This window comes from Rhinopithecus bieti, unplaced genomic scaffold, assembly GCF_001698545.2.
Source record: "Rhinopithecus bieti isolate Rb0 unplaced genomic scaffold, ASM169854v2 scaffold_39273, whole genome shotgun sequence".
Taxonomy (NCBI): Eukaryota; Metazoa; Chordata; class Mammalia; order Primates; family Cercopithecidae; genus Rhinopithecus; species Rhinopithecus bieti.
Window position 1 is genome coordinate 537,669 of NW_016816078.1, and position 26,826 is coordinate 564,494.

General features: G+C 40.8%; 1 protein-coding gene across 1 annotated transcript in view; it reads right to left on the bottom strand.

Moving 5' to 3' along the window:
* Positions 1-26,826, bottom strand: part of MCPH1 (microcephalin 1) — a 246,742-nt gene that overhangs the window by 186,268 nt on the left and 33,648 nt on the right. The window contains 9 exon segments of the mRNA XM_017854315.1: positions 10,686-10,795; positions 20,614-21,027; positions 21,030-21,074; positions 21,077-21,208; positions 21,211-21,351; positions 21,354-21,389; positions 21,392-21,589; positions 21,592-21,780; positions 24,027-24,116. Of these exon segments, the coding sequence (XP_017709804.1) occupies positions 10,686-10,795; positions 20,614-21,027; positions 21,030-21,074; positions 21,077-21,208; positions 21,211-21,351; positions 21,354-21,389; positions 21,392-21,589; positions 21,592-21,780; positions 24,027-24,116 (1,355 nt within the window).

Genomic DNA, 26,826 nt, shown 5'->3' on the forward strand with positions numbered 1-26,826 from the left:
GAGGGAGGGCGGGAGAGAGAGAGAGAGAAAGAATTTGGGAGGAAATAATTGTTCCTCAAGAGAACAGACATACAACTTTCCTGGGAAAACCACTCACATTTAAAGTAAATTCTAGCCTTTAGGACAAATGCGTACAGCTCTACATTTCTGTGTGTCTACCTTACCCCGTGTCTGAGGAGCATAACAAATGAAGCCACTTGTCCCTTATTAACACGAGTCTGTGATGTCAGTGGAAATAAGCCGTAAGGTTTGCAGGCCTCCCCCGCCCTCGGCCCTTCTTTTCTTTGGTTCACTCTCTTGGCTTCCTCCTCCGCTGTGGCAGTTCCAGGAGATGCGTCCAGCCACAACAAAGCTCTGAGGACCCGGGGAGCATTTCTTCCCAGGGCTATCACAAGGGAGAGCACACTTTCCAGAAACCTCCCAGGAAGACTTCCCTTCACATCTTGTTGGACAGAAGTGAGTCACAGTCTCAAACTAATGAGTGGTAAGAGGAAGAGAATGCCGGTGATGTGCTGAGACGGCGTTCGAGGACGGGGCGGACACGGGGTGGTGGGAGCAGCGCGGTGGGAGGGTCACTTGGCGTGAACAGCTCCGCGGGAAGTGGCCGCTGCCTAAAGGAGAAGGACTCATACCAGGGAGGCGCAGTGCAGAGCACCTTTTATCTCCAGGCCCTTTACTCCCTTTTAAAATAAAAATAAGGATTCAAGTTTGCTACTTCAGCAAGCTATTATTTTGTTTGAGTTTCTGCATATCTCAAACAGATTGAGATTTCTGGACCAATTTAGCACAGTTTACTATCATTAAGCTCACTCCCCCCAGATGGTGCATGTAGTAAGCTAGACCTTAGGAGCTAGCAGCTGTAACTATTTAAATTGGGCCTGCACATCTCTCCTTTGTTCAGTGCATAGAATGCCTACCAGCAGAACTTTTCTTTCTTTTTCTTTTTTTTCTTTTTTCTGAGGTGGAATCTCGCTCTGTTGCCCAGGCTAAAGTGCAGTGGCAGGATCTCGGCTCACTGTAACCTCCACCTCCTGGGTTCAAGTGATTCTCCTGCCTCAGCCTCCCGAGTAGCTGGGACTACAGGTTTGCACCGCCACAACCAGCTAATGTTTTGTACTTTTAGTAGAGACAGGGCTTTGCCTGTTGGCCAGGCTGATCTCCAACTCCTGACCTCAGGTGATCCACCCACCTTGGTCTTCCAAAGTGCTGGGATTATAGGCGTGAGCCACCATGCCTGGCCAAAGCAGCAGATCTTAAATAGATTTCTTTGGCTAGCTCCTCTCTCAGTGCCTGTGGGTCTCCCAGTGGGAAATGTCGTCCGTCCGTGGCCTCTACCTTTACATGGCCTAAGACGACCACTGAGGCACAGGAGATCCACCCTTGTTGGTCCTCATTTCTACCACGTCCAGTCCAAAACACATTTGACAATTTCTGAACCACATATTTACAAGGCATGCAAAATCAGTTATTGAACAAAGAAAACACATTTTTAAAAAGATGGAGTTCTTTGAAGATCCTATTTAATGTTTTCTGTAGAAATATTTTATCTCATACGTAGCAAGAAAAAAACATGCTAATGGGGGCTGACGGCAACTGTTAGGCTATCAAGAGGCAGCTGTTTTTTAAATGGCTTCATCAAGCAACATCTGCTGATGGACCCCACACCTGTTACAACCAGCACATCCCCGCCACTGCCAGCTCTGGGTAGGGTCTGCCAAAAGTGATTTATCAAAGCAAATACAGATCACTGAAACAGCTGTGTTGGAAACCAAGGGCACCTTCGATCTTACAGACCTCACCGGCCGGGTGGTCGGCACTAAAGGCCCTATCTTTCTGCGTACAGCGGGTCTGAACAATGGAAATGATTTACATGGATATTTACAGAGGGTGTCATGCTCGAGGAAGTGTGGCAATTCCCCTAAATGTGTGATAACAACATACCCGTGCTGCATTTTCAAGAAAAAAAATAAATAAATATCACCTGTTCTTTGGATGAGTCACTGCTCTTTCAACTTGAAAGTTAAATTTAAAATCAAAGCTACAAGCGTGTATGCTTCCAGCCAAGTGCACCATCTAATGGAAAACAGCCAAAGGCCTGGCATTACTGCAAACTGTAAAAGTGCATTCATAAAATACTAGCGTCTCCATCACAGCAGTGAAGTACTCATTCCAGGACCCTTTACTTGAAGGACAGGAAACAGCAGGAAAATCATCCATTTTACATGAAAAGTGGCTCAAGTATTCTATTTTCCCTGCTCAGGAAGGCATCTGTGTCCCTGCAGCTCTCTTTCCTCCTGCCTCCAGCTGGCCTGCCACACTGCATCTGGGCTAGGCCTTTCCCACCGTCTGGGCATCTAGCACTCTTTTTATTCCCACCACTGGGACCCTTTTATCTTCTTTCCACTGCAAGCCTCCTTCTCTGGGGAAGCCAGACTCAAATGAGCTGTAATTCCCAATCTACTGCCTCCGCAATAAAGACATGATTGGAGCTCTCGGAAATATACTTTCTTTTCAGCGTCTCCATATGACTGAGAAATAGAAAACTCAATCTAAAAAGAGGTCACAATGCTCAATAAATGACAGCTGTAAGTACCCTATCACAACTCACACAGGTCTACTGACAGATCTCAGTTGTTTCAGGATATTGGAGATGAGGAAAGCATCTCTTGAAAACTGAGGAAGCAGATCCCCCAAGCAGGCATTTCTGACCGCAGAACTCAGTCTTCTGCCTCCTGGGTGAGATGACAGAGCACAATTTCATGCTAATGGCCTACATCTCACCCCCAAAACAAAGATTCTCAATGGGAGGATGACCATCAGCTCAGAATCACTGGAGGAGCTTTTAGGAAAGGCTATACTGCTATCCTCACCCCATGCCCAGAGACTCTATTTTGGCCCTGGCATGCCTGTGGTAAGTCCAACAAGAGACACTGTGTGGACTGTCCCGGAATTTTGAGGGTCATTTTCATTAAAGACACATGGTGGTCTCTGGGAGTGGGAAAAGAGGAGGCAGGTGAGAGAGACCTACTCTACTCCAAGTTATAGCTGCAAAACAAAGGACAGTCAATATGCACACATGACCCTCACCCAAGTTTGTGCAGAAGAAAATAGCTAACATTTTTTGAGCACTTCTATATATCAGGTGCTGTCTTAAACTCTTTGCATGTTTCAACTCAATTAGCACAAACCCTTTGAGGAGACTGCTACTATTATTAATATTATCCCTGTTTTATACACAAAGAAGTAGAGGCACAGATATTAAGTAATTTGTTCAACACCATGGAACTCACAGAGCAGGTGAGTAGCAGAGCTGGGATTGAACCCAGGGATCTGGCTCTGGGGCAACGCTTTAGCAACACTGCATTGTAATGCACAGTCTTGGAGAAGAGAACCCATCCTTTACTGAAAGAAGACCGTCTCTCAGGTTTAGGAAGAATATTCAAAAATAAGTGAAGTACATGATGATGATTCCATGATTACTGAGTGATGGTTAAGAGCACCAGAAATGTTTTAAACATGTTCACTCAAAAAGTAAAAGGGAAATTCATGCATCTCTTATTTACTCAGAAAATATTTACTGAACACTTACTTTGTGATGCCATATCCTGCTGAGTATTAAGAGATGAACAGGATATAGACTATGTCCTTATGGGCTCATATTCTAGCAAAGATGTAAGAACAAGCAACTATCTGAGCATATGCAAGCTATTACTTGTTTTGCACCCTATTTGAGAAACTTTTAGGAATTTAAGCATTCTATCTGGTGTGTAATTCTTTAATTTTTTCTTAAACCACTATCAAAATAAGTATGCTCTATTTGTTCCTTCATATCTCTCCAGGCCTCTAGGCTTAGGAAAGCCTCTGTAAACATTTCTGTGCTCTGACCCACAGCTTGCCTTCACATGCAACAAGCTGGATTGGCAGAGAAGGCTCCAAAACGAGATTCTAAAACTTAGCCACTCATAAAAAGCTATCCTGTTGATAACTCACATGGAAAATGTTGCTGAGGATAATAATCAATATTTTGAACAACAAAATCCAGAAGGAGTAGAATAAACCAAATACTTGGATAAAAAAAATTATATTCATGTACTTCTATCAGAGCGCTGGTATCTATACATAGCTTCTTTGGGTTCTGTGTCTGATGATATTCAACAAGTAACAAAGAAAACAGGTCAAAATTCGTCATAATATTTTGTATTTCTCCCTCTGAAAAGATGTGTAACTATCAATGTCAATGACCTACATGCTACAAGCTAAGATTACAGAGGTAATAAAATTGCTTAACTGGATCCTCAAAATAAAGTCTCAACAGGCCAGGCACGGTGGCTCACACCTGTAATCCCAGCACTGTGGGAGGCTGAGGCAGGCAGATCACTTGAGGTCAGAAGTTCAAAACCAGCGTAGACAACATGGCAAAACCCTGTCTCTACTAAAAATGAATGAATGAATGAATGAATAAATAAATAAGTAAAAAGTAGCCAGACATGGTGGCAAGAACCTATAATCTCAGCTACTCGGGAGGCTGAGACACGAGAATCACTTGAATCTGGCGGGGTGGAGGTTGCAGTGAGCCAAGATTGGGCCACTGTACTCCAGCCTGGACAACAAAGCGAGACTCCATCTCAAAAAAAAAAAGTATCAACAAATTTGAAACAAGTATATTTAAAATAAGTCTAAAAAAATCCAGACTCTTTTCTGACTGATTTATAGAGTGATTTTGCCATTAAAATGGATATTAAACCAAAAAAAAATCTAATGGAAGTTATAGCTCTGAGATTCTATAAGTCTTCATGGAATCATATTTTTTTTTACTCTTTAAGAGAAACTGAAATAATGTCATTACAGGTGTTTAGTGTGTCTTTTGCAAACAGTGACCTATGTGTTCATCTCAAAAATCATTTCTCTTGACTTGGCCTCTTACTGTTCTCTTCTCAGAGAAGGATAAACTGTATTTGGAGAAGTTTTCTTAAGTGGCCACTAAAATTCACCCATCCCCTCCAGGAATGGTAGACTAAGTAGTTTGAAATAGCCTCCTCACTGTGAGCCCTCAGAAAAGCTGGACAAGATGCAAACAAACAAACAAGCCCCAGCGATTTGCAGACGTTGCCCAGCTACTATGTCAGTGAGTCATGGAAGAAGAAACCCGTGGAAGAAGAGGTGAACCAGAGTCAGAAGCCCACACTCCCTGGGGACAGCCAGCCTTGCAGAGACAGAACCCCAGCTCCACATCATCTCAGTCCCTGCTAGGAAGATAAAGATAAACTAACCAGGCATATTAGATACGGAACATACGATTGAAAACAACAGATAAGAAAAACAGAAATTAAGGGGAGCCAGAAAAGACAGTTATTTCAAAAGAAATATGCATAATATGTTCAAATAAATAAAAGACAGGATTAATAATTTTGGCAGAGAACTGGAAATGGTTTTTAAAAATCAAGCAGAGGGCATGAACACTCCCGCCTGTAATCCCAGTACTCTGGAAGGCCGAGGTAGGAGGATTGTTGGAGACCAGGGATTTGAGAACAGCCTGGTCAACGTGGGGAGACCCCATCTCTACAAAAAGTAATTTAAAAAAATAAAATGGAATAACAAGGACTGAAAAAAAATACACGTTAAAACTCAATATGTGGATTTAGCATCAGAATAGACTTACAGAGAGTCAAAGGTGAAATGGAAAATAAATCAACAGAAGACACCCAGAAGGAAGTAAGGAGATACAAGAGGAAAGAAATAGAGGAAAATCATGAGACGTGGGCTATAGAAGCAAAGGATAACACACGGGATTGCGTTCCCAGCAATGGAGGTGTGAGGAAACAGGCAGAAGAAATCATAGCAGAGAAGTTTCCAGAACAGATTAGACAGGAAGGCCTGTGACTCTCAAGTAAGCAAACAACAAAAACAATACTCTGGTACACCAATCACAGTGAACCTACAGAAAACCAAAGATGAGAACAGCCTAACCCCAGAGGCCGTGGCCGCAGCCGACGTCAGCATCTCTCTTCTCGCGGTTCCGCATCCATCTCCGGGCCACACCAAGGCCATGCTGCTCTTCACACAGGCTCCAGGCTTTCCCACCTTTCTCACCTTTGTACCTTCTACCCTGCATCTTCGCAATACTCAGAACTCACGACTGACAGCGCTCATCAACTGACAGTCCTGTCTGCAGGGCTGCCCAGATAGTATATTACCTGCAAGTGCTACTTCAAATTTAAAACTAAAAAAAAAAAAATTAAGTCATTAGGGCCACGAGACATACCTCAGTTTCAAATAATTTTCCTCACTACGGAAATAGCATGTAGCCTGGCTCACGTGAAAACATAAAAATGTCAGGCCCAGACCTTACCATTCTCCATTCCAGTAGAGGCATTGCTTCAGTCATTAGCTGGTGAAAGATATTTCCTGTAAACTTTCCTTTTTTCAACATTAATATTCAATTACAAGATTTTTTTTCTTTAGGAAATAGAAACAATTTTGTGCTTAATAGAATGTAATACTTTAATATATCCTTATACATAAAAATATGTGGCATGTGCCTGTAGTCCCAGCTACTCAGAGGCTGAGGCAGGAGAATGCTGAACCTGGGAGGCAGAGGTGCAGGTGAGCCAAGATTGTGCCATTGCACTCGAGCCTGCGTGACAGAGCGAGACTCCATCTCAAAAAAAAAAAAAACAAAACAAAAACAAAAAAAAAAAAAAAAAAAAAAAAAACCCTATGTTGAGTTCCAAATTTCAGTTTAACACAGATTATCTTGAAATCTAACAAGGAACAAAATAAGAAGACCTATTTAATGGGAAAAAAAAGAATGATTGAGATACTAACATTATATTTATAAGCTGCAAGTCAGAAGTTTCTAATTTTAATTCACCAATTCAATCCTTTCACAATTCCATTGTATACTTTTAAAACCAGGAAACTAAATTTTAGTGTTTCTGTTGACTCATTACAGCATATCAACATAAACTTCTCTCCCCATGCTCATATCAAAAGATCTCAAACTACTGGGAAGTTGTATATTTAAAATTTAATGTTGCTGGCTGGGCACTGTGGCTCAAACCTGTAATTCCAGCACTTTGGGAGGACCAAGGAGGGCAGATCACTTGAGGTCAGGAGTTCAAGACCAGCCTGGTCAACATGGTGAAACCCCATCTCTACAAAAAACTTAAAAAATTAGCCAGGCGTGTTGGTGGGTGCCTGTTGTCCCAGCTACTCAGGAGGCTGGGGCAGGAGAATCGCTTAAATTCGGGAGGTAGAGGTTGCAGTGAGCCGAGATCACGCCAGTACACTCCAGCCTGGGCGACAGAGTGATACTATGTCTCAAAATAAAATAAAATAAAATAAATTTAGTGTTACCTTTTAAAAATTTATATTGTTCTCCCTTGTAACCTGTGAAATAATAAACGACGGTCCTTCATCTATATTGCTATCTAAATTTGCGCCCCCTAAAAAACTCACTCAACCTTTAAGCAAACAAATCAGGACTTTTTTTTTTTGAGATGGAGTCTCGCTCTGTTGCCCAGGCTGGAGTGCAGTGGCATGATCTCAGCTCACTGTAAGCTCCGCCTCCCGGGTTCACAGCATTCTCCTGCCTCAGCATCCCAAGTAGCTAGGACTACAGGCACCTGCCACCACGCCTGGCTAATTTTTTGTATTTTTAGTAGAGATGGAGTTTCACCCTGTTAACCAGGATGGTCTTGATCTCCTGACCTCGTGATCCACCTGCCTCGGCCTCCCAAAGTGCTGGGATTACAGGTGTGAGCCACCATACCCAGCCCACAAATCAGGACTTTAAGCCTTTGTCTTTAATTTTAGAGTCTAAAAATGAAACAGGTTTACATGAGAGGTGTTTAGAAACAAATGAAACTTCTTCGAGGATAAATCACTTGTTTAAATTCTACTAAAGTCCCAAGGCAGTAGTTTCCAAACTTTGCTTTGCATTAGAATCACCTCAGGAGTTTAAAAAAATCCTAGTGGCCAGGGTACACCCCGTATTAATGACACCAGCATGTCTGGGATTGGGGCCAGGCGGCCATGTACCTTACAGATCCCCAGCTGAGTCCAATGCGCAGCCCAGTCAGGAAGCACTACCCTAGGGCATTAGGAGTTTTTGATTCATTCAAGCAAAGGCTGTGTGGTGAACTGTAATAAGGAATGGATTAGGAAGAAACTCCTGTGAAAGAGGGGAAACCTAGGTCTTGTTCCTTCTGCTATTGGCGAGACGCAATACAGAAGGTGGATTATTCGCTCTCACTAGGTGTTCATCTCCTCCGTGTGAAGGACAGGGTGCTGCACTGGGCTGGGGAGCTGCTGGCCAGGAGGGTCTCAAGTGGGGCCAGAGAATCTGCATTTATTTATTTTTGAGACAGAGTCTCACTCTGTCGCCCAGGCTGGAGTGCAGTGGGATGATCTCAACTCATTGCAACCTCCCCTTCCTGGGTTCAGGTGATTCTCCCACCTCAGCCTCCTGAGCAGCTGGAATTACAGGTGCCCACCACCAGGCCTGGCCAATTTTTGTGTTTTTTGTAGAGATGGGATTTTGCCATGTTGGCTAGGCTGGTCTCGAATTCCTGACCTCAAGTGATCCGCCCGCCCCAGAGTGCTGAGATTACAGGCATGAGCCACCATGCCCGGCCCAGAAAATCTGCATTTAAAACCTGCTTTGAGTGATTCTTCACACAGAACCAGAAGTGGTGGATCCCTTTCAGAAATGACATTCTAAATTATGAGGGCAAAGTTTACTAATATGCTTAAAATATTTTTAAAAGAAGACTTAAATTTGAGCAAGTTAGGCAGTTCAATCTACGAAAATATTTTAGTTCCTGAGCACAGCAGTTGAAGGCAGATATGGAGGTGTGTATTTGTAATTTTGTATTTTGCCTCCCTCTCTGAGCACTCATTCTTTTATCATTACTCAAGACAATAATACCACCTTATATTCATGGAGCAATTACTATTTGATCTACAGAAGAATGCCAGAAGGTCAAACGGGTACCCATCTCCCAATCATATGCCATTTACAGTGAGATGCCTCATAAGGAAGAAGGGGCCACACTCCCGCCCAGGATGCCTGTCCCTAACCCAGTGCTTCCACAGACCAAGCCCATCAGGTCCAGGGTTATCCCAGGCACAGGGCGGCAATACCACTCGTCTGAAATAGTAACTTCCATTGTGGGCAAATGAGAAAGTCAAACCTCATGCCTTTTGATCAAACAGGACGGAGTATTTTTATGGTGAGTAACAAGTAACTCAACACTCAATATTTACTGAGCACTTAAAAAAAAAAATGCCAGACATGGTACAACGTAGAGTACCAATAGAGAGGAGAGGTACCACCGCTTCCCTGGGCAGACACTGGCAGAGGGTAAAGGGCACAAAGCAGAGCTGTGGACCAGCTGCCACGGGACACATCGGCAGGAGAGGCATGGGAATGGTAGTAGATGCAGAGGAAATTGATTCTTTATTTCTTTCTAAAGGAACTAGGTCAAGTGGCTATGCAGCAGTAGGAAGAAGACTGAGAAACAGGGATGCAAAACACAAACTCAGCCACGGTGTCACCAGCATTCTAGGAAGGGCCCCACCCCTGGGAGGCAGCATGCTGAGCAGGTCCCGCAGGCTGCAGTGGAGTCAGAGTGTGCAACGCCATGGTAGGGCAGGTGCCTCGGTGTTGCCACGCCACAAATATGTTACAGGACCCCAACAGTCTCTCTCTCTCTCTACACATTTGTTGCTTTACCTGAAATAGGATTCCTTCCAATTTTTTTGCTCCACTTTTTTTCTGAGACAAACCAGAAAGCACGAGTAAAGAAATCTAAGTTTCTATAAGTTACTGCCACCTTTCATGAAATCTGTGTAATTTTAAATGTCTTTTAACCACTGCCAAGATAAGAAGCAAAGGAGTCAGGTTTCTCTTCCGCAGGTCAAATGCAGCCGCCCATCTGTTCAAGCCTGAGTATCAGGACCTGGAAGCCCTATGTAGACCCGTCTACTCTGTCATTCTTTTCACCTGTTGCTTTTCAATCGGTATGGTTTTTCCCTACCATTTTGAATTCAGGTTTCACTACATTATACTTCCTTGGCCTCATAAAAATGAGGCACAAGGTATAATATAGAATGGCTAATTTTAAATTTAAGCAATGCAAGTGGATATTGAATGATCAAAAACTTCAAAATCCTCATTATATTAGTCATGTAGGAGAATAAGGGGAGTTTTTTAGAGGAAGAGCAAGGTTTTAAAGCCAAAACCACAAAGGAAAGGGTGTACCTGAGTGTTAGTACATAAACCTTTCACTCTGATGGCTTGAGGTCAAACCTTGGTTAGTTCAAAAGTGAATGAATGTTTGCATTCTTCACCTCCTACCTAGTAAACATTTATTCCGATTATAAAATGGCAAGAAACACTAGCACAACCAACATTCTCTGCTTAAGAAAAGCTACAGGCATTTTTACAAGAAATGCATTGGCAAAGTGATATGAGAAAGCTTGGTCTATCCATAATAACTCTTTGTCCGGAATGCAACCAACACTTTCAGTTTCATATTCTGAGTTTTCCAGCATTTACCCATAATCAATTTTTTAAAATAAAAGACAAGTCAGATAGACTAGTTTATGTTTCATTGACCCAGAGAAGAACATTATGATGTATCAGCATTTGAAAGTTTAAAATAATATTTTTACACACTGACCTTTTTGCCTTTCCCACTTTTCTTCAATTCCTCATGAGGTTTGATGAGGTCCTTAAAGCTGTCACATGAGCCATCTAAAACATCATGCCTTGTTGGTCTATTTTTAACACCTAAAACCCAAGTGGATTAAAGATTAGTTAGAACTTTACATGGACTAAATACTAGTTAAGCAAAACAAAAATCACATTTATGCATAATGGAAACAGGAAGTTATAGGCCTTTTAAATAAATTGTATATATCTTCTTTTTGAGATCTATCTAGAACTTTCAGTTTATTACATTCCAGTATCCTAAGCAATTCACTTAACTCAATGGTCAGTAACAATCAGGTTACAATGTTCTACAGCATCAACTCTGTCCATTTGATAATGCAAGAAAATGTATACCCATACCTTACATACTCTTCAAACTTCAATTCTTAGATTTTAAAATAATGACAAAGAACGGCTCTTCAGAGTAGGCAGTTCCATATTAGAGGTAATAATTAATTTAAGTTTTGGGGTCAGTTTGAGATTTTCTAGAAATTAGTCTTCAGTACAGAGCTTCAGGCTTCAACCTACAAATGATGGATGATTTTACTCCCCCCAAGTTTCCACCTTAGACCAGTGTCTTGCCATGAAGACACACAAACCAAAAGGATACTCATTCAAGTGAAATGTGGTTTCCTTAGATGCTAACCTGTGTAGACCTAAATAACCCACAACAAAGTGTGAAATGTGTACTTTGATTTGACTCATCTACTGCCTCAGAGGGTGCTTCTTACTCTCACCCTTCCTGCTCCTTCAAACAGTTTGCCTACTTTATGACTTCGATGGGATTTTGAAGGAGGAGCTAACATGGACCATAACATGGTCTCAATGGTATAAATGCAAACTTTGATGCAAAAGTTATGTAGCAGCCTAGGGAGTACTAGAACCTGCCAGTCAGGTGATAGCTAAATTGCATTGTTGATTACCTAATGATTAACAAATAGCTAATGATCTACCCACTGGAGATGCAAAATGCACAAGATATAGTCCCACTCTTAGGGAGCTCACAACCCAACAGACAATGCAGACATAGACGAATAAATATAATGCAAGGTGAAATTAACATCAGTGCCCTCAGAAATTAAAAATCATATAACATAAGAAAGACTTCTTTGCAGATAAAATGCTATAAAGCCAGCTATAACTAAGTTTGGAGACTCTAAGGTAAAAACTGTCACTCTTTTCAAAACAGGGTCCTATCTAAGTGAAAAAGGATGCAGAATAAAAATGTTAATACTTTCCTGAATTCAAGCTAGTTGTTATTTGCAGCCTGGGCCCTGGACAGATTTTAAGGTCCAGTTCTAAACCACAAACCTACCAATCTACACTCTTTGCCATAATCCCTAATACTGAATCCCCTGGAGACTCAAACCAGTCACATTCTGACTGATCCCGTACCTCCTCAGGTATCTTTTATGGTTGACGTGCACTGACTTTTCTCCCAGGCCCACTTTATCCCCTAGGGTAGAATATGAATGCAATCTTTTCATTTTAAGATTAAAATAATTATAATTATTAATTGTATCTACTATGCACTTATTTTCTTTTAAATAATAATATTTACTTGAAGCATGAGTGTGTCAAAATCAGAAAAGCAGTGGACTAGAGATATAATTTGGGATGCAGTGCTCTGTTATTGAAACATGAATAAATTTGCAGCTTCCTAGTGTAATCAATAAAAGTTTTGTAACAGCCACTTGCCTCAGTTCTTGCCGAACAACGAGACAGGCTCTAAAGCATCTTATAGACATAAAGTTCTAGGAAATGCAACACAATCTTTAAAAACTCAAGACAGACTGATACTGTTAACAACGTTTTCACAATTTCACAAATCCTGCAGTCAAAAAATGATCTAAGTAAATGATTTATTAATGGTTATTTAAAACATTTCATAAACTCTGCCACAGTAATTTGCCAGTGTGTTTTAACAATGACCTCAGTAAACCCAAAGCAGTTGAGAGTGCAAAGTACTTCTGAAAACATCTGTGGAAAGATTTGTTGGACTCCATTTTTGGCTGGAAGTCTGTAAACAAACACCTACTCTCCTCTTCCTGACTCTCCCACTTCTTGGATGACTCTTTTCATGTTTGCTCCTAAGTGTGGTTTTTTCATGGGTTGTCATCAGCTCCCTTCTCACTCCCCAAGGTGATTTCATCACTGCCCATAAAGTTATCCATTACTGAAGAGACTTAATTCTCTGTACCTTGTCCAGACCTCCCAGCTGAGGTATGGCTGGATATATCCAACTACCTAATGGACATCTATTTTGAATGTCTCCAAGAAATTCCAACTAACACACACCCTTTAGCTGCTCTTCCTCCAACACACCCCGGTTGGATGAATGTCTATCTTCTTCGGCTACCACAACAAAATACCATAAATTGGGTAGCCTGAAGGCCGAGATCAGGGTGCCCCCATGGTCGGGTTCTGGTGAAGGCTCGCTTTCTGGCTTAAAGGAGGCTACCTTCTTGCTGTCTTCACATGGCATAGCGAGAGGAAGCCAGTTCTCTGGTGTCTTTTTATAATGGTCCTAATCCCATCATGAAGCTCCTACCTTTAAGACCTCATCTAAACCTAACTATCTCCCAAAGATCGCCCTCTCCAAATGTTATCCCATTGAGAGTTAGAACTTCAATAAATAAATGTGGGGGTCAGAGGACACAATTCGGTCCACAGCATTTCCCTGTGAAAGCATGTATCTTCCTCTCTCATTTTCCTCCCAACCTCATTACACACACAATTCATTGACTTCGATTTCACAAAATGATCATATACAGAAATGAATCTGACAGCCCCCACATTTTTATCTTTCAGTTATCTGAAATTTCAGCATTTGGAAATTAGTTTGGACTAATAATACCAACGAAATGCAAACACATCAATGAAAGCTAGTAAATGGTCACTCATTCACCTCTCAGTGTGAATTAGTTAAATCACAACCTTCAGCTACTCAACAGAGATAAGCAAGATTAAGGAAAAGTATTGATACTCAGGGAAGAGAGAAGAAAATGTCTAATACAATCACTTTGGAGCCAGAACCAGGCCAAGACAGTATAAGGACACAGGTAACTTAAATACTAGGAAAGGGAGAGATGAAGAAGTGGACATTGAAAAGACTATAGGAGAAACTTGGCTCGTGTCAAATTTTGTCTAGAGCTAAAGCAGAAGAAATAACTCTTATTTTTAACATTTATTTTCCTCCACATCCTACTTCCAAGATACAGAATTAAGACTAACGATGCTAATACTAATAATACATTTAAGCAATTAGTATTTACTCACACAAGGCACTATGCAAGAGACAAGGGTTGAAAAGGCTTCTGAAGGCCGAATATTCCATAATTTTAACATGTAAAAATATACACTTAACATTATCCAATGAGAAATTTCTTCTAAGCTTCAAAAATTTGAATATGAAATTATTTTACAATGTAGTATGCAAAATATTAAGACTGGAAAGAACCTTAAAAGACACCTAGGAAAAATTCCTTTCCAGAGATACCTTTGGGATATATGCAAGTTGTACGGGTTCTACACAAGTAAAACCCCGCTAACAAGAGACTGTACTCATACTCATCCATTAAAATATCAAGTTCACTTTGTTCACTCTGAAAAAGACAGAAACAACACTCAATAGGTAACGTGGAATTTTATCCTTTGTAATCATTGTAGAGATCATTACAATATCAATTTTATGTGTGTAAATTTGTTTTAATTCCCACTGAAACTAATTGCTCCGACTTTTGAATTTCCTGATACTTGTGTGTAAAGTATCTTGACTGTACCTTCCCTACTCAGCTAAGTTCTTTAAAGCAAGGGGATAGAGCTTTCTATTAACCTTACCTCTCACTGTTTATACATTGGACATAGTAGATACGGAGTAAACATCTGATTGATAAAAAGTGAATATGTAAATGAATGAATGAATCAACCAAACAGTTAAATGGTCAACAGCCTTCTGTTAAGACTGACTAACCCACACCAAGTTGCTAGGATTGCTTAATTTTGCAGCCCCAGTGAGTTGGGCTGGCACATTATGGGAAAGGGGGTTCTTAGTACACTTGTGAATTATTTGAAGAGTCAAAAGTGCAACAATTTAATGTACTTAATGAATATATGTATATCTATTTATTTGCTACAATAGTAATTCACAGTTTCTCTGGAATGCTCAGAATTCACAAAATATATTATACCATAGGCTGGGCACAGTGGCTCACAACTGTAATCCCAGCACTTTGGGAGGCAGAGGCAGACAGACTGCATGAGCTCAGAAACTGGAGACCAGCCTGGGGAACATAGCCAGGTGTGGTAGCCTGCATCTGTAGTCCCAGCTACTCAGGATGCTGAGGTGGGAGGATTGCTTGAGGCCAGTAAGTGGAGGCTGCAGTGAGCTGCGATCATGTCACTGCAGTCCAGTTTGGGTGACAGAGTGAGACCCAACTCAAAACAACAAAAAACCCCCCCAACTCCTGTAAATCCTCCAGACCAATATTAGATGCTTTGTTAAAAGCCAAAATGGATGACAAAAATGAATGGTCATCAGTGATATCATCAGCTTGTTAATCAGCATAATGGATGTGAGAAATAGTTTCTTGTTGGTTAAATTCATGGATTCATGGATTCAAGAACCCTTAAATATTGCAGGGGACCCAATACCCACATATAACAGAGCATAAACATCTCGTATGAGTTGTGGCTGGTATCCCTGGGGGTGGTATCCAAGGCAAACCTTTCAGATAAGGTATGGACACTCCACTAAAGGACAGAGAACTAGGCCTTTAGCATATTGGTCACTTTTGTGGACCGCTTCCTAACTGCTTGCCAATAAATGTTTAATAAATGTCTTTCTGAGACTTGCCTTCAACAAGATCAGGAAGATAGATGGTAGAAGAGTAGTTAACCATCATCAACCTCCAACGACTTCTGACTATTATCGATGAACAAGACCCTGGTAGTTGGACATGACCAAATTGCTCAGATTAGCTCACAACACATGTGTACAAGGTGCTGACATGTAAAAATCCATCAACACAACAAAGAAGAAAATCTATCAAACCCATGGATAAGTGGGGTGTGGGAAGGACTTTTCTGCTTTTGCTAGTGAACACAGAGTACCTATGGGACCACTGTGTTTCCTTCATTAGTGAAAAGCAAGTAGGTGCCAAGCTGTGCACTAGTTCAGGATGACCAATCGGCTTTATCTACTTGGCAATTCAAACTGACTTCCGGTAGTTGAAGAGCTATGATTGGCAGTGCCAAGAGGAAGGTGGGACACATTTCCACAAATAAGCAACAACAATTCTCTCTTGTGCTGTCAAAGGTTAAAACAAGAAGTGAGATCTCCATTCCCACGCAAACTGTCTGCTGTCTGTGGACGTATTTCCTGAGCCCAGACTTCAGCAGGCTGAGGCTGCAGTGAGCTGCGATCATGTCACTGCACTCCAGTTTGGGTGACAGAGTGAGACCCTATCTCAAAACAACAACAGACTGAGTGCAAGAGCAAAGGGAATTTCCTTTTTTTTTTTTTTGAGATGGAGTTTCACTCTTGTTGCCCGGGCTGGAGTGCAGTGGCACGATCTCGGCTCACTGCAACCTCCATCTCCCGGGTCCAAGCGATTCTGCTGCCTCAGCCTCCCAAGTAGCTGACATTACAGGCATGTGCCACCACACCCAGCTAATTTTGTAATTTTAGTAGAAATGGGGTTTCACTATGTTGGTCAGGTTGGTCTTGAACTCCTGACCTCAAGTGATCCACCCACCTGGGCCTCCCAAAGTGCTGGGATTACAGGCGTGAGCCACCATGCCTGGCCGGAATTTCTTATTTCAAAACCTATTTGACTGCACAATTGAGGAGCTTCAACCTATTTTTCAATTGCAAGTGATAAATCTGCAATATAAGGACATGCTAAGAGGCAGGCATCGAGAGAAGAATCTAAGAGAATTCCATCAGTGTTTTCCAAGCTATGAAGATCCTCAATGCAAATTATCTGCTTGTGGACTGACATCAAATCAGCAGTATCTGTCTGTGGGAAAAGGCATTTTCAAAAGTGAAATAAGTAAAATCTATCTTATTACATATCAGCCTTAATAAACATTTGCAATCAATGTTGATGTGAACACTCAGTCTGAACTCCAATTAAATGAAATGTTATAATTCCCCCCCCACAAATTATTTTTTTCTCATTAATAGACCTGTATTACAAAAAATCGTATTTGAGTTTCGTCAATAAAAATTTTGTAGAAAATGTCTTTTTCTCATTATGTAATCATCTACATGAGTACCCGCATACCTCGATTTGGTCTCTTTGCCCACAAAGCCTAATGAACTTACTATCTGACCTGTTACAAAAAAATTGTGCTGACCCTACATATATACTCTATTAAAAAATGAAGATTTACTGGTACCAATATGTAAATATGACATATTGCTTTTGTAAAAAGCAATTTTTAAGGCAATATAATTCTATGTATGCAAAAAATTATCTTAAAATACCTATTTGCATTTGTATGCTTATAGGCACACACATACACACACAAGAAATGTGTGGAAGTTAAACTGTGGACAGTGACTGCTTCGTGCAGACAAACACTCCAACCCAGTCTGTTCTCCAGTGTCCAGGGTTACATTTAAAACCTAAATCAGATTTGGTTGCTCCCCTGTTCCAAAGCCCCAACGGCTTCTCATCACACTTCAAAACAAAACAGCTGCCCACCTTGTCAGACACTGAAGGTCCCAAAGCTCTGGCTCCTACCCCTCTCCAACCTCCTTCCTCCAGCTCAGGAAGTCCTTGCTGTACTGGTCTCCCTGTTGTTCCTGCAAGCATTTTTCTCCATCATGACATTTGTTCCTGCTGTTACCTCCAGCTGAAACATGGATTTTGACAGAGTCACAGGCTCCCTCTCCCTCCCCAGGCCTGTGATCGGATGTCTCCTTCTCAGGGAAGCCTTCATGGGTCACCTTATCTATCCAATGCACTATGGTTTTTCTTTTTATCATTAACTGCTTGCTGACACTGTTATACACTTATTTACTATTTGTCTTCCTCTATGAGGGTGCACGCTGCTTCATTCTCTGCTGTCCCCACAAACTTGAAGAACACCTGAGACACAACGGGTCCATGACTTTCATTAGTTAGGAAGTGAACTAACGAAAAGAGGCAAGTGAGAAGATGGAAATTCTAGTCTTCTTAGCAATCTTTGTTACAATGGGAATGTATCTGTGTACTGTTTATAAAATTAGAGAATAAAAAAGTAAAAAAGAAAAGAATTAATGATTTTAAAGATTTTAGAAAACAAAATTGTTGGCCAGGTGTGGTGGCTCACGCCTGTAATCCCAACACTTTTGGAGGCCAAGGTGGGTAGATCACGAGTTCAGGAGTTCAAGACCAGCATGGCCAAGATGTGAAACCCTGTCTCTACTAAAAATACAACAAAATCGGCCGGGCGCGGTGGCTCAAGCCTGTAACCCGCACTTTGGAGCCGAGACGGGCGGATCATGAGGTCAGGAGATCGAGGGACCTCCTGGGGGGGCCTAAAAACCCCCCCACTGTTTGGAAACCCGTCTCTACTTAAAAAATACAAAAAACTAGCCGGCAGGTGGCGGGGCCTGTAGTCCAGCTACTCGGGAGGCTGAGGCAGGAGAATGGCGTAACCGGGAGGCCGAGCTTGCAGTGGCTGAGTCTGGCCACTCCACTCAGCCTGGGGCGATAGAGCGAGACTCAGTCTCAAAAAAACACAAAAAAATAAAACAAAATCAGCTGGGCATGGTGATGGGTGCCTGTAATCCCAGCTACTCGGGAGGCTGAGGCAGAGAATTGCTTAAACTTGGGAGGCGGAGGTTGCAGTGAGCCACAATCATGCCACTGCACTCCAACCTGGGCAACAGAGCAAGACTACTTCTCAAAACACAAAAAACAAAACAAAGCAAAACCAAAATTGTTTCTCCCTCAGTTCCCATTCTACTAATGTACTGAAGCTCTTTGTAACTTGTTTTGAAACCTTTTTTACACTCTATCTTAGATATTGACAATGGCAACAAGTAAAAGTGAACTGAAAACAGAAATGGAAAAAAGCCCTTTATTTCAACATTAAAGATTTGGAGGTACAGTTTGCTGTACAGAAGTTTTCACTCCTCCATAATTTCACCAGGTATACAGTGTGCATCCCTGACACTGAAACTGAAGGCCTTATGGTTTCATCTTGTAAGGCAGATTCCCAAAGAGAATTGGTTTACCTGAGTCCCAGGGGCTGATAGTGGACATTTTAAAACATTGATGACTCTTTATTACTATAAAAGAAAAGGGTTAGATTTAGGCTAGCCAACATGTTAAGTCTTTTATGTCCTAGAACCCAATGATTTCCCATCTCTCTGTAATGGCATGAAGTAAGGCAGATGACTCTAGAAGATCCTCTTAACGCTAGGGCACACAGTTGCACCAGAGCCCTGTCTGGACACTCCTGCCTGATGGCCTGCACCACTGAGCGAAAAAACCTCTCCATCTCCACCACGGTGTCATGGGTCAACTAGTGCTGGCCCCTCATCCCCTTCTACTTACTCCCACCGCCGGAGGCTGTCAACGCAGGGGCAGCGTTCTAGAACATAAAACACACCTGCTTCTGAGGACTAGCACACTCCCGACAACATGGGGATTTTAGGCCATGCCATACTGTTTGCTACCAGCTTTTGCCACTTAATTAACATTTGCATGTCATTATTATTCAAAAGCTTAAAAAATACACAAGATGAAAACTGGAAAGAAGGAGAATGTAAACTTCAGAACAGGATATTCTTAACTACCAAAAGAATTTTACACATCTATTGTTTTATATTAACTTTTGAGTCAACATTTTAAAATAAATATTTTGAAAACACATACTAAGGCTAATGGAACATAAAACACAGTTTCTTGTCAAATTTAATATATGTTCAGAAAACCAAGATATAAATAGCAGGCTAAAATACACAAAAGTATTTTCATTCTTTTGTGAAACAGTTTTGGGGAGTGTATACTCAAGGAAAAGGTATGTAACACATCTGTGATGATTTCAAACCCTACTGTGACTTCTCCACCTTCAAAGAGGCAGGTAAAACATTTGTAGAGCAGAGAAATCACGCAGAGTGAATGCGTTCTTACTCAAAATTTAACCTAATCTTTAGGTAAAGACAGCCAAAGTTTAAGATTTCTTCAATTTTGGTTGCTGGAACCTATTTGTGCTTGTAACTGTGAAGTGCAAAATTTTTTATTGTTGTGACTTTTGCTACAATGATATAGTTTATTATTAGAGTTATAATTAAATTATGAATAGGAATAAATCTTTTCAAGTGATGCTTCAAGCAAAATAAGTACAAGTCAAACAAGGACTGTTACAAATGAGCAAAATGTTTTAAAATGTTTCTTCATAGTTAACACTGACCAAAGTTTCTTCAAAGATCAATATTGATAACGGATTTCTAAATGTACTTTTCATACTTCCTCTTTGATACAATCAATGGCTTAAGCTACCTTAATTTCTTTAAATAGCCTATTAAGAACCTAGGTTTTAAAAAACCCTTTATTGTATGCATCTTTACACACGCTGCAGCGCAAGACTCTAATGGAACAAAGAAAAGACTTCACTCCCCTCAGTTATTCATACTACAGACTACTTATCCTTTTGACCTATAAGAAGGAAAAGTCTTGGAGAAACAGATTCATAACAGACTTGATCAGTAAGTCTAGAAGTTCCACAAGACAGCAAGTCATCTATCTATTCCTAAAGAGTTTATCATTGGAATGATCAAATGCATATTCTTTAAGTAAAACTGGGGTAAGTTATGAAAAGTTGTGATAAATTTGAACTATGGATGCACTGTTACATGTTTATTTAGAAAGATGACTTGGAAAAGGAGGTTCACATACTTCCACTGTATCCTCCGGGTACGTTCTCCTTTTCTTCTGCAGACCTCTCCACGCTACAGTCAACTACAGAATGTGGCTCACGTTCACTCGAGGCTTTGCCTTCAGAGGAGTTTGATATTTTGGAAGTGGTACCTTTGTCCTGTGTGCTTTTCAGACCAACCGCTTCTTTCACTTCTTCAAGGATTCCTTCCAAAGGAGTTAAATCACCATCATGTCCTTTTGGAAGAGCGGGGTCCTCAATGGTGTAAGAAAAGCCATTGCCCTCTGGGCATGCGTCTTCTTTCTGCTGAGGCCCAGCCTGTCTACAACACCTTAAGGTTTCTTCAGGGGCAGAGGATTCCTCAGAAGTCACGCAACTCAAAGTTGCACAGCCTTCTCCATTTGCAGTTTTCTGAGGACTGGAGATGGTTTTGCTGTGAAACTGGTAATGTCAACTGTTCTGGTTTTTTTACCAAGGCAGGAAAATCAGACATTTCAAATATGCTTGTTCTCTCCTTCTTAGAAAGACTTCTGCAGCTGAACTGAGCAGGGTTTGATGGCAGCTGAGATTCGGGAGGAAGATTCTCTGAATTCCTTTCCTTAAGATTATCAGGTGAAAATAGTCATCATATGAAGACTCCCCACAGCTAAGAGCCTCGAGTGCAGGTTCCGCCATGCGCAGCCGGCTGCCTTCTGACCTGCACAGCTGCAGCCTCGGCATGATAGATCTCCTGATGCTCCTCTTTCTCTTGCATTTTCCTTTGGAGGTGAATGGAAGCCATATGATACTCTTTTGTCTTTACTGAGGAACTCCTGGGTCTTGAATGTATCAAAAGGTGGCCTTTTGTTGAAGACAACGTAGGAGACAAACGATACTTCTCTTCAAACGTCTCCTGAGACGTACCTGCAGCCTGCTTTTGGTCAGGGGTGACTATTTTACCCACAATATTTCTTTGCAAGTTTATTTCTTCCTTTGAAAGATTACTCAGAAATTTTGAGGACTTGATTTATCAAGGTGAGCGAAAGATGGTGATGAATGAATATTATTTGTTTTCAATACAAGTGAAGAAACACACATATCACTTTTAGTGTCATTAATGAATCCTCCCAACTTCCTTTCCTGATTTCCACATCCTGAGTTTCCACAAAGATCATCAAAAGACGAGTGTAAGCCAGCAATGGATTCATCTGGAAAACATTAACGGAGAGCTAACTTTTAAAAGTGGTTTAAATTATTCTAAATTCAATTTTCAGTTGACCAATAAAACATTACTTTTAAAGTACAGCTATTAGTTAAGAAGACTATTAACCACATTTGGGTTCTTCTCATTTCCATTTAAGAGTACATTTTAGGCCAGTATTTTAACTAGAAAACCTGGGCTTTGATGAGTGTATGGCACAGTGGTGGGGATAGAGAAGAGGGGTAACAAACTTCTAAAATTTTAGGCAAATTTCCATATGCATGTGCACATTTTCCCCAAAGAGCTTCCATAGTTTGTCGCTAAATTTTCCAGGAGATCAATAATTCTAAAACCTAAGAATGACTGCTGTAAGGTCTAGGGAAAGTTCTAGTCTTGTGTGAAACATTCCCTCAATGAACACAGCTCACCTTTACCTTCCCTGTCTTCCAGTGAAGTCCTCGTATGACACTTACATACAAAAGTGAGCCATTTGGTAGGTCTTCATGTTTCAACTCTTATATAGCTTACTCATTTCCTGAGAGTAATGCTAAGCTGCTGCTACCTCCTGAAAATTCTGTACTCCTCTGTACCCTCCGGGCCTTGCCCTTTCCTCCACACTTTATTCTAGGTAAATACAATTCATCCTTCAAAACCCACCTGGGTTGTCAACATCCCTGGGACCCTCCCACTGCCCTTGCCAGGTCTCCCTGGCCTTGCCCCCTCTGCTACACAGCATCATGCATCATACTGCCCCGTGGTTACGTGGGTGTCTGCCCATCACTATGCTATCAGCTACTAAAGGTCTATTCATTTTGGAATGAATATAAAGAAGTCTGTAGTCCTGTGCTGGCTGCCCTAGTAGGGGCTTAGCACTTGCTGGTGGAGGGCCTGTGTTTTGTAGAAATCACTCAAATCTGGAGGTAACATAAGTGTTATAAGTCTCTGACTGAAATCACTAAAGTTCTGCTTTAAAAAGGAAGAACATAGGTAACCACCAAAGCTTCCTTTCCGACTGTGCCCCGGGAGGGGAGGGAAGCCCAGTGGGCAGGAGGCACCATGTGTGTCTTCAAGGCAGTAGTTGGAAATAAGGTCACTTTTAATTTTAGATGCTGAATATATCTTATTCAGCATCTAAAATTGCTTTACGTTTTATCACACTTTTCAAAAACCCGAGAAGCAATGTGACATGTCACTAAGAGTGTAAACTGTGATGTCAGACTGCCTAAGTTAGAAGCTACAAACCACATGACCTTGCACAAGCTGTTTGACCTCTGTGTCCTGGTTTTTCACTGGCAAAATGGGATGCTGATGGAACCTGCCTCTGAAGGCTAAACAGTGAGTAAGACACTTAGAGGAGTGCCTACAACACAACAAAAATGAAATCAGTGTTAGCCATTATTATCACTTGTTTCCAACTTCTAGGAAATAAATGTATCAAGTATAAAATAAAAAGATGGAGACTGTTTAAGAGAAATGGGTAAATAATTCCAGCACACAGAGGTGAGAGTACAAGGATTAACCCTGCACTGAAAAGAGGCTTTGGTTTAAACTTTTAATATCTTGATGCCGTCTTGTGCTTTGTCATTGCTGTGGCTTTCATAATAAATATTCTATAACATCTCAAGCACTTTCGAACACAGAACTTCTAGGGGTCGCTGCTACTTATTTGGGCCCTACTGGGGGCTAGGTGAGAAAACTGTAAGAAATTGGTACGAAGAAGAAATGACCATGAACAATTATCATCCTAAGTGACACAAGGGCTCCCACATTAAAAAAATATGTATGTGCATAACATGTAACTAATTGCATTAATTCTTACCAATGTTCTTTCTGCTTGTAATTAGAAATCCTCTATTTAGCTCCTCAATTGATTGACGATCTTTACATACTTCACTGACCCCGTTCAATAACATGTTCCTTGTGTTAATTAGACATTGTGTGAAACAACATTTCCTTAGCTCTGACCTCAGTTCTATGTAGTTTAAACTGCATACAGATTAGTTCATATACGACCACAACAATTTTTTTAAATGAGCAATGGATTCTGTAGCAAGAAAGCAAATGCCTAGGGAAAAAAACCTATAGGAACCAAAAAGGAAGTTTAACTCACACCTTATTTTTATTATAATACCTAATTTCAGGGGAAATTTAGAAGTTCTAGTTTTAACTAATTATTTTACTCATCAGAGGTTGCTACATGAAATTCTAAATCAGAACTTAAATATATCACAGGAAGGAAAATAAAAAATTTACCTGAACACAAAGTATCATGTGAAATGTTCAAAGGTGCTTCACACAGAGAGTTACTTGGATTATCATGAGACTGTTGAATCATTTGGGAAGCTAAAAACAGGACCAAGACACTGCATTAGATAAAGTGTCAGTATTTTTTAGCAGATGAAGCCAGCAGGAAATCCTCCTATTAATCATAGGTAATTCTGTTAAATCCTATTATCACAAAGTTAGAAGGGATCTTAAAGTCAACTTGCCTAAATCTAATCAGAAGCTCAACAGAGTTAAGTGAACACTTCCAGTCTATTTTACTCTTGTTGTTTGATAATCCTGGCTTTTTCTTCAAGGATGCTCACCATAGTTACCTCTAAAACTAGAGCACTGCTTCTCAACCAGGCTGACGTGGGGTCCCAGCAGATAGCTGGTAATGTCTGGACACATTTGTGGATGTTGCCAGTGAGGGAGAGCAGTGGGTACGTTGCTAGTGTTAGTGGGGAGAGGCAGCGACGCTGCTGAGCTTCCTGCCACACACAGGGCAGTGCCCCCAGCAAAGAATTACCCAGACCCAACTGTCAGCTGTGCTGGGTTGAGAACTCCTAGAGGTTTCATAGAAACCACTTAGGATATCAATGACTTAACAAATAAGGTCCTAAGTATTATCTTCAAGGGCTGTTCATACAATAGTCAAGAAACAAAATAAATGTTTGGATCTCATATCCAAAGATATTTTTTAGCGACTCAAAAAGATACTTTTCTGAGAAAACTTCAGCCAAAAAGAGAATAAACCAAGATAAAGAAGGGAAGCACACATAAAATTTTCCGTTAAGTTTTAAACTGTGCTGGATGCAGTGAAGTAGCAGGATTAACACTGCAAAGTAACAGAAAAAGTAAAGTTTAAGGCAAATTACTTTATACGCATAATTGCACATTAAAACAATTTGGATGTCTACCTGGGACACAGTTAGTTCTCTTCCTCAATATCCATTCTCACTTCTTCTTAACAACAGAACTTTGATTTTATCAGTATAGCAATGCATCCCAGTCAAGACTACATTTCAGTCTTGCCTGCAAAAGGGGTTGGCATATGACCACATTCCAGCCAACGGAATTAGACAGGAATATTGGATAGACGTCTGGTAAGGCTGTCAAAGGGAGATGGCTCAGCTGGGAGGCACACACATTTTGGAAGAAAAGCCAGGCAAGCCTAACAGAAAGATGGGAACCTGCTTTCTTAAAGACACTATGGAATGGCATCCCAGCCCTGACTGCCTACTTCTGAACTAGGCAAGACAGAAAGAGGCAATTCTATCGATTGTAAGTCATTGGTTTTTTTCTTTCTTTGTTATATGCAGCCGAAACTAACCTTAACTGATATAGATGGACAAAGGACGTAAAATTAAGGGAGGCAATAGTTGATAACATTACAAGCTGCATTCAGTAAGTCATCATCAATAATATGAAAAGGCACTGAAACTTGCTCCTAATCAAAAGTAACTTAAAGAACAGATCCAGTTTTCAAGCTTCCGACTGAAAAGGCTACAGGCTAATGCCATTCAGTTTTCCAGGTATGGAGAAAGGGGCATTCTCATAAACAATTGATGACAATAAAATGGCCCAAATCTTTTGAAGGATAATTTGACTATATCTATCAATAAGCCAGGGGTAGTGGCACACACCTGTACTCCTAGCTACTTGAGAGGGTGAGGCAGAAGTACTTGAGCCCAGGAGTGCAAGTCCTGCCTGGGCAATTCAGTGAGACTCTCTATATCTTTAAAAAATCAAATTCTGCATGTATGAATATTATTGAAATACATGAAGTACTCAGAAATATAAGGATTCACATAGGCGCATGCAGGGGTTTTAAAAGTAAAAAGTCGGGGTGGGAAGCTGGAAAGACTTATGTCCAGAGAAAGGAAAATGGCTTAATAAAAAAATAAGAACCAAACTAAATGGTTAAAAAAAGAATAAAAACTGCAGCACGATTTCTAATAAAGAAAAAGTGGGAAAAAATATCCACCAATAGGTGAGTCAATATCAAAGCTGCAGACTACTTAAAACATCTTAAAAAAAATAGGTCTACAACAACTAAGCTGCAAAAAAACCTCCAGGATACTCCTAAGTAAGAAAACAAAGTGGGTAATAATACATATGTCATCATCTAATTTAGGTAAAACGGAAAATTACACCTCCACACAGAAAACAAACCTGTATCTTTTTCATGTATACACAGATATCTGAAACAGATCTGGAAAAACACATCAACTTAAAATACAGGTTACCCCCAGGTAGAAGAGTATCATTAGGTGGGTATCAAGATGAACTTTTACTATTAGCTACTTTGTTAAATGTTTTATTAAAATGTGCTGAATTACACTTCAGTAATTAAAAATTTTAAAGATAAAAGAAATAATGAAAAACAAACTGATTCATTAGATACATTTAATCTAAAGCAAATTCCTTCAAAAGGCACTATTCATGGCCAGGCACGGTGGCTCATGCCTGTAATCCCAGCCGTCTGGGAGCCTGAGGCGGGTGGATCACCTGAGGTTATGAGTTTAAGATCAGCCTGGCCAACATGGCGAAACCCCATCTCTACTAAAAATACAAAAAAACAAAAAAAAATTAGCCAGGAGTGGTGGTCGGCACCCGTAATCCCAGCTACTCGGAGGGCTGAGGCAGTAGAATCACTTGAACTCAGGAGGTTGCAGTGAGCCCAGATCACGCCACTGCACTCCAGCCTGGGTGACAAATGCAAAACTCCATCTCAGAAAAAAAAAAAAAAAAAAAAAAAAAAAAAAAATTCTTTTTTTTTAAAAAAAAA